This window comes from Patiria miniata, unplaced genomic scaffold (assembly GCF_015706575.1).
Source record: "Patiria miniata isolate m_02_andy unplaced genomic scaffold, ASM1570657v1 HiC_scaffold_20, whole genome shotgun sequence".
NCBI classification, from domain to species: Eukaryota; Metazoa; Echinodermata; class Asteroidea; order Valvatida; family Asterinidae; genus Patiria; species Patiria miniata.
Window position 1 is genome coordinate 22,160,110 of NW_024037059.1, and position 8,874 is coordinate 22,168,983.

General features: G+C 41.7%; 1 protein-coding gene across 2 annotated transcripts in view; it reads right to left on the reverse strand.

Annotated features, from left to right (window-relative positions):
- Positions 1 to 8,471, reverse strand: part of LOC119728210 (centromere protein C-like) — a 31,551-nt gene extending 23,080 nt beyond the window's left edge. For both annotated transcript variants that reach the window (XM_038200351.1, XM_038200350.1), the window contains exon 1: positions 8,322 to 8,471. In XM_038200351.1, coding sequence (XP_038056279.1) covers positions 8,322 to 8,345 — 24 coding nt within the window. In that variant the 5' untranslated portion in view covers positions 8,346 to 8,471. The remainder of the gene's footprint in view (positions 1 to 8,321) is intronic.
- Positions 8,472 to 8,874: the final 403 nt, after the last annotated feature.

Sequence of the window (8,874 nt, forward strand, 5' to 3'; positions counted from 1 at the left end):
CATCATCTGGTGAACATCACAGTTTGAAATGTTTTACTCAGTGTCTTGACATTACATGTATAAAACATTGGTAGTAGTGTTATTTTAGGCCAAAAAAAAAAGTCTCCGGTTTCTGGTATGGAGCTTGCCCAAAAAGTGGTGCGGCGACGCGGCTTTTTTTTTTTTTTACCTGTTTTTTTGCTTCAAATGTCGGCTGAGGACTGCAATTGGTGCCCGACTAAACTTAGTGAAAATATATGGGAGTCCAGAGAGGCCACATAAAGCTTATTCTCGATCATATCCCCATCTAAAAACACGTTAAAATTGTGCAGCAGCAGGATTCCAGTCAAACCAGTGAGTTTGGCAGTTTTGAGACATCATCTTTTATTGAAAAAAAAACTTTTTCATTTTGCCGACGCGCATGGCTACGGCGACGCGCGCGCATACCAGAAACCGGAGACTTGTTTTTTTTGGCCTTAAGGACAAAATGGAAATATTGTTAGTTTTGTTGCAACAAAATTAGGAATTTTAATCCTTTTTTTTTTAAGCATTATGTATTCATCATCATGACCTATACCGTTTTGAAACGTCTCCATACAGGCTGAGGCCCTTTGTACGGTGAGCAGTCAGCAGTAGTGTCATAAATTGACAAAAAATTAGTATTATACATGTATTAGTTTTGGTGAAACAAAATTAGGAATTTGTAGTGTTTACCAGTATCTTTGAATTAGGCCTTCATATACTCATCATTATGGCCTACATATTACATTTTGAAATATTTCTGTCAAGTACATTGTAAGCCTGCAAGTTTGCAGTTTTAAAATTATCCGTGTAACCGTATCTTTTGCGGTTACGGTTAACCGTAACCGACATTCAAAGAAAAACAAAGAAAAAAATATCTGGAAGTTTGCACATAATCTTATTTGTTACCACGTGTGAACGTCGGGAATTGCACCATCGCAAACGAGGCAAATAGTTTACGGTGATTGCCTTCCCCTGTCACAAGTCATCTCAGCCACAATCGTAGACTAGACAGTCCCGCCCCTAAATACAACCAATCACGATGCCCAGACAAGCACGTGGGTAGTAATGTTTACGGGGATTACCCACTTCCTGATGCCCTATTGGCTCTCAGCCAACATCGTTGACAGCCCGTGCCACCCACAAAATATTTATCATCCAACCAATCACGATGTATTGCAAGAGTGGCAAAGAGCCCAAGCACGCGGGACAATAATGCTTTGTGTGTATTATTATTATTTACGGCCCAGATCGATATTTGTTATATATATACATTTTGTGAGTAGTTTATCTGAACATTAATTAGTTGAGAGATATATAGGAAAATAGGGAGTGATTCCTTGATTGCGGGGGACGTATTAGGCCAAAAAAAAAAAATATTCGGTCTCTGGTCAGACCAAAGTTCCGGAATTGATGCGGCTACGCGGCTTTTTTTTTTTTCTCTCTTTTTTTTCTTTTTTCTTCATGCTTGGATTGTACAGACAAGGTGGGGTACTATTTTGCTTTTTTGGTGTCCTCATGTACATTGGTGTCCTCCATAATTTGCCTTGGTGCTTTCGATCATTTGCCTTGGTGCAATTTCCCATTCCTTGGTGCTCTTTGGTAAAAAAAAAATTGAGGAGGTGCGGAAATAGAGGGCGCTGTTGGAGCTACCGCGGAACATTTTGGAAAAAAAAAAAAGATCGACGTGCATGATTAAAATCGACGCGCGCGCTGACCAGAGACCGACTTATTTAAGTGCCTTATGAATATTTAAATTTTATGCAAATAGGCTATAGCAGATGCAGTTTCCAGACTGATATGATTGGCATACATCAGCGGGGCGGCGATAAGCATACATGTGCTTGACAGACACGTGCTACAGTATGATTGGCTGAGACAAATAGAAGTCTATTTAGGAAGGCAGACCCTGATGTCTTTGGGGAAAACTGAGGATAATCATAACTCAACAGGAGCTAACGTTTTTAAAACGTATTATCCTACACAAATGGACACAGATCGTAAATCTAAAAAGTGGGAAAATTTACTCTGAGCGCTTACTTTATTTATTGATTTATTATCAACGTTACGTACGATTGGCTTTGGGTAATGGGTGTTTTTAATATTATTCTGGAAAAACCAAAGAAATACTTAATAAAAGATTTACTAGTCCTGAAAGTTAATAGAAAACTGAAATGTTTGCAAATTAAATGGGCTTATTTAGACAAAAAACAACCTTTAATACAAGTAAACCTGGCATTTCCACCGACCGAAATACATCAGCTACCGAAATAGTATTTTTGTATACATCCGACCACCGTTGGAAAACCCTAACTATTTTTCAACTACTGCTCCAACTTTACACTTTTTTCAGTCCAAGTTTTGTTTACTATTGGTTACATGTTCATGAACGGGTGCAAGCCAGCTAGACTGGTTCCCTTACCTTACAATTTTCAGGCATCTATAAATTGATCCATTTTATCTTTAGTGGAGTCAAGGAACCAGACTACTTGAACATTTTTGTTTTTCTTGTTTTATCCAGCATTTTTGGACACAAAACTTCAAACATGTCAGTGTTTGATCTACATGTATTATACTAACCCCTCAAATAGTTCATTTCTGAAAATTACAGCAAAAGCTAGCCCAGGTGGACCCTCTTTCCTCCCAAATTACGGAGGGAGTGAAGGGTATGAAGTGCTCAAAACCGGGCGAAAAAATTTATGACCAATATTTTCAATATTTTTACCTTGTTGGAGAAGCTAATTTTTACGTCTTACTCATGTGTCCTTATCTATTGATCCGGGGGGTTCAGGAATTCCATATGCGATGCTCACCAACGTTAATCAGGAAAATAAACTCTAAAGCAATGTTAAACTTGTACGTTTTTGTAGACTCTTTTCATCAGTTTCTCACACGTACCGACAATGACCGAGTCTAGTCGTACACGGCGTACGGGCTTGCAACGTGAACGCGCAGTGCGATTTGCTTAGTAACCACCCTCATACGCATGCGCACTAACTTGTAGGTGCGGTCACCTATCCAATGACCGAGCGTGTTTTTCGCGACAGAGAACTTTACCAGAAACATGTTTCGGCTTTGGTCAATGGTTGAGCGTTTCGTGACTTCGGTTGGCTGGCGTGACGTCGCTGTTCCAACCAAAACTAAACAAAGGAGGGCGCTAGCGTGTGTGCTTTCGTACGCACGCACATGTACATGACGTATGACTCAATGATAAACTGATGAAAAGAGACTACAAAAATGTACAAGTTTAACGTTGCTTTAGAGTTATTTTCCTGATTAACGTCGGTCAGCATCACAAATGGAATTCCCGAACTCCCCTGATCAATAGATAAGGACACATAGAGTACATTGTATGTAGGCGTGAAATAAGCTTCTATAACGAGGTAAAACGTAACAAAAATCTGGTCAAAATTTTGGGTGGTATTACATAGAGAATTCTCATTCTGGACTAGGGAGGTAGGCGTAACGTGGTCGATCTTCATTTGTATCTATTTGCGTGCGAAAGTGTGTTTCAAGCTGGCGCAGTTTTACTTTTTTCTGGAACTGGAAAAGTTCCTCTGACGAGATGATCACGGAGAGAACAGATGGATCTTTGCAATGATATATTTGCTTTGGATGATCGCCGTATTCGAAATCGTGAAATCTGGTGTTGAAAACGATGTTTATTTCCGGGAAGTTGTGATCGCAGTCGCTCAGGGAGCGGCCATCTTGTTTTTAGCACTTGACATTCAATCAGGTTTTGTGGCGAGATTTGCCGAGATTTTGTCGGACAAAAATAGCAATGACATCATCGTAAAGCCAAAGAAATTCTCTTTTGACTCATACCAAGAACATGCACGTTAGTTTGTATTTTGCCTTCCGAGTTTAGAGATTTTTTTGGACGAAATAAAAGTACAGATTGTCATTATTTTTTGGCCGCAAAATCGTTAAAAATCTCACATTAGGAGTTCATGAAAGAGGCCGCAAAATCGTTAAAAATCTCACATTAGGAGTTCATGAAAGAGTCTTTCATGAACTCCTAATGTGAGATTTTTAACGATTTAAAAATCTCACATTAGGAGTTCATGAAAGAGTCGTTCATGAACTCCTAATGTGAGATTTTTAACGATTTTGCGGCCAAAAAATAAAAGACTATAAAAGGGGTAGTTTCTGAAAGGGTGGAATTTCAGGAGTTTGTGTGACTAGTTTTTTTGTTATGTTTCCCTTGACGCTTTTTGACGCTTGGGGGTTTTGTTGTCAGGGTGCCTTCGGCAAGGTGATTAAAATATGACGCGCGGCGGTGTCACAATGGCTGCCTATTCTTCCTCCATGCTTTATGCATGCATGAAGAAATAATATTATAATGCCGTGATTACTGGGGTAAATTTTGGTGGATTGCTTTATTGGGAAAATTTACATAATAAAAATATGCAATTCTGCTCAAAAAAATTAATATGGTATTATTTCCACTGTTTCCGAATATTTTCCAAAATTGAACTAAATTTGCATTAAACATGTTAAAATTAGCTTATTTTTGTTTTTGCTATTTTGCCGTAGGCTTCTAGTTCCCAGCCTGAATATGAGTCAAGAGTGGTCAGACTCAAAATATAATGAAGAACAAGATTCGATGTGGCTAGCCTACATTATACGGTATAGATGAGAATAAAGGATGGTACAATGTAAGATTAAGCCGGGACCTATTTTATATGGGGAACAATTATACGGAATGGCTATTGAATGGAATCTTCAAATCTACTTGCAACTATTTTTTTCTTAAAATTTTGAGGTGATTGGGAATTTTTTATTTTATTTTACACCCCGCACTGTGCTGGCGGAATAATTGGGGTTGGACATGCCCTTCAAATTTAATGGACCATAACTTCACCTACATGTAGCTGGAGTTACCCAGCCCTAAATTTTATCATTGGGTTGTCATCTAGGGCTGGAGATAATTTTTCACGTAACCCAGCAGCGTAGGCAGGTCCCAAACAAAATTGCAGAATTTTTTGGAAAATGTTCAATTTTGTCCCCGTTACAAACTAATTGCAACCGCAACTCACCCCAAACTTGCCTGGAATAACCATTACACAGGTCCTTGAAGTAAAACACGATCCACGATGAAGATTCAGCCTACAATTGCAGTGAAAAAAGGAGGAATAACCGCTAACCTGACAACCTTGCAGGCATGGCCAGGACCGCAATTGGTTTGTGCACAAAAAAAAGTGTGTACAATGAATGGCGGTCGATTACCAGGCACAGCGCGCTGTCAACTAGTCGTTTTTGCCGGCTGCGCTGGCTGTTGGCGCATGACGTCACGCGGAAGCGTAACACACGATGACTGTTTCATGCACTATCGGTTGCGGTTCCAGTACCGCAGCTGTGATGCGAGTGGTAAACCTCATATTAGTGCATGAAACAGTCATTGGGTGTTACGCTTCCGCGTGACGTCATACGCCAACAGCCAGCGCAGCCGGCAAAAAACGACTAGTTGACAGCGCGCTGTGCCTGGTAATCGACTGCCATTCATTGTCATGATTGTACACAATTTTTTTTGTGCACAAACCAATTGCGGTCCTGGCCATGCCTGCAAGGTTGTCAGGTTAGCGGTTATTCCTCCTTTTTTCACTGCAATTGTAGGCTGAATCTTCATCGTGGATCGTTTTCTACTTCAAGGACCTGTGTAATGGTTATTCCAGGCAAGTTTGGGGTGAGTTGCAGTTGCAATTACTGAATTAGTGTGTAACGGGGACAAAATTGAACATTTTCCTTGGGACCTGCCTACGCTGCTGGGTTACGTGAAAAATTATCTCCAGCCCTAGCATGCCTAGACATGCTATTGCTAGATGACAACCCAATGATAAAATTTAGGGCTGGGTAACTCCAGCTAAACTTCACCATAGTCCATACTCCTAGAACTATGATGAGGGCGCGAGTTGCAAATGCGACGGCTGTTTCCTGTGCCGTAGATCCTGAATAGAGATCGGTGCACGTGGCCCCCTGACGATAAATGCATGGTACAGGAAACAGCCGTCGCATTTGCAACTCGCACCCTCGCGCGCTCGACAAGCAATTTGCATAAACGCGACGTCACAGCTTGAGGTCATCTCTTGTCCCATTCAAAATGGCTGCCATCACCAGACGTTTCACGAGTGCATATGGGCTCCAGAAAGATTGAAGAATATCTCGGAAAATGGAACATCATTAGACCTAAGCATCCCAGAAGTGATAGGTGAGACATCATAGAATACAACCATAAGAAAGTAAGAAACTGAGAATGTAAGAAACGGACCGCAGATTTTATGAAAACTTCGTCCTCAGTAGTAGTGTCAGTAGCGCACGGTACCACGGTGTGTGGCCAGAGGTTCAGCGCAGCATACCGACGGCCACACTAGTGGGGCTAGTGTCTACGTGGAGCCTCATATAGTTCTAGGAGTACATAGTCCATACTTTAAGGTGTAAACTTATAATTGGTACCATTTGTTTTCTTTTTGGAAGCTCTTTCCAATGACATGAATGATACCAAGTTTGTACTAGTTGGACAAAAAAAACCCAAAATTGCCGACCACCCTACCTGGACGTCAGTCGTAACGCAATGAAGACTTCGAAGTTCGAACAACCTGGGCTAAAACTACTCCTAGAACTATGAGGCTCCACGTAGTGGAGCCTCATAGGTTCAGAAGTCCGCAAAATTGTTGTCAGCACAAAACACTAATTAAGTACAAAAACGTCCATCCCAAGCAGGCCGTTTTCCACAGAACCGCTGCACAGTTTGCCCCTAAACTCCATACAATACCTCATGACATACTCACGTTATGTGCACCCAACAAACATCGGTGGATTCTGTCTGTTTTTCGACAAAAATGATGAAAAATATGCCCTTTCTGCACTGAGCCAACCTAACACTTGAAACGAGCACGCGTGCAGAATGATCGCAGTTATTTTCGGTTCGATCGCTCGGAGCGCGCCGCGGGGGGTATGGTGTAGGAGCGGAACGATAGTATGCACATGCATACAAGTGCAAGTACGTACCCCCCGCGGCGCGCTCCGAGCGATCGAACCGAAAATAACTGCGATCATTCTGCACGCGTGCTCGTTTCAAGTGTTAGGTTGGCTCAGTGCGGAAAGGGCATATTTTTCATCATTTTTGCCGAAAAACAGACAGAATCCACCGATGTTTGTTGGGTGCACATAACGTGAGTATGTCATGAGGTATTGTATGGAGTTTAGGGGCAAACTGTGCAGCGGTTCTGTGGAAAACGGCTTGCTTGGGATGGACGTTTTTGTACTTAATTAGTGTTTTGTGCTGACAACAATTTTGCGGGCTTCTGAACCTATGAGGCTCCACTACGTGGAGCCTCATAGTTCTAGGAGTAGGCTAAAACTTAGCCCGACTGCGTCTGGCCGTACAGTACTATCGCAAGCTCTGTAGTACGGCCAGACGCCCGATGCTTCCACAGAGACTGAATTTTGTTGGCCGCCGATGTAGCGATTTTGCTACATCTTTCGATCGCGATTATCTTTTCATCCAGGACACAAATTTCCAAAGTTAAGGTTCGTAGTCGTAGAGCAACTCATACCTTTTCGAAAAAACGTTGTTTGGTCTGAATATTTTCATCCATCTGGCCACAAGACAAATTTCAGTCATCGGATTCCACAAATATCGTCCCCCATGCGATCCCCCATGCGATTTCAAAATGGCGGCCGCGCTGTAATGTATGCAATATGCAGGCGCGCCCGCGCAAACTCATGAATATGCATAAACAGTCTGTGACGTATGACCTCGTGTTTTTGGACATGCGTGCTGCGGGGCCGTACGTCCAAAAACACGAGGTCATACGTCACAGACTGTTTATGCATATTCATGAGTTTGCGCGGGCGCGCCTGCATATTGCATACATTACAGCGCGGCCGCCATTTTGAAATCGCATGGGGATCGCATGGGGGACGATATTTGTGGAATCCGATGACTGAAATTCGTCTTGTGGCCAGATGGATGAAAATATTCAGACCAAAGAACGTTTTTTCGAAAAGGTATGAGTTGCTCTACGACTACGAACCTTAACTTTGGAAATTTGTGTCCTGGATGAAAAGATAATCGCGATCGAAAGATGTAGCAAAATCGCTACATCGGCGGCCAACAAAATTCAGTCTCTGTGGAAGCATCGGGCGTCTGGCCGTACTACAGAGCTTGCGATAGTACTGTACGGCCTGACGGCCAGACGCAGTCGGGCTAGCTAAAACTTAAAAGCCAATAATGTATGTAGGCTACATTCCCTTTAAAAAGGCGATAAGTTGGGTCCAAGTTACTCGGACTAACACTGTACTACTATAGATCTACTCACTCTTCTCTCCTTTTCTGCTGACATCGTTGATTTGTTGGGGGCATGAAAACAAGGATACCTGACACTGTTGAAAATGCAATGTCAAACATAAGCCGCCGCTGAATTTCATCAAAACAACCGCTGCTAGCGGACCGCCATTTTTTGTTCAAATGTTTAGGCTATTTCTAAAAAAACAATGTAATAATCTGATAATTTTCAGAAAAAAAAAATCAAAATTTTAAAAAGAACCACAACTTAAATAAATTCAATACATGTTTATTTTTAAATATTAGTTACATGTATTTTTATTTTTATTTGTACACATTATATTTATCTAGTTGTAGAGATGTGATAGAGCCTATTAGAGGGTTGCGCGGTGCCGCGCCATCTGACATGCCTGACGTCATGCCTGAGTACTGCATGCTCGTGGTACATGTACAAGCGCGAAAATTTGATCAGGCGAAGATCTAGTCCGAAAATTTGGGACTCTCAATACTGCAGAGAGATATCGAAATCCAAACGTGAGACATCACATTGATGTGTACTGCAATGCATTGTGCAAAAAGACTCCTCA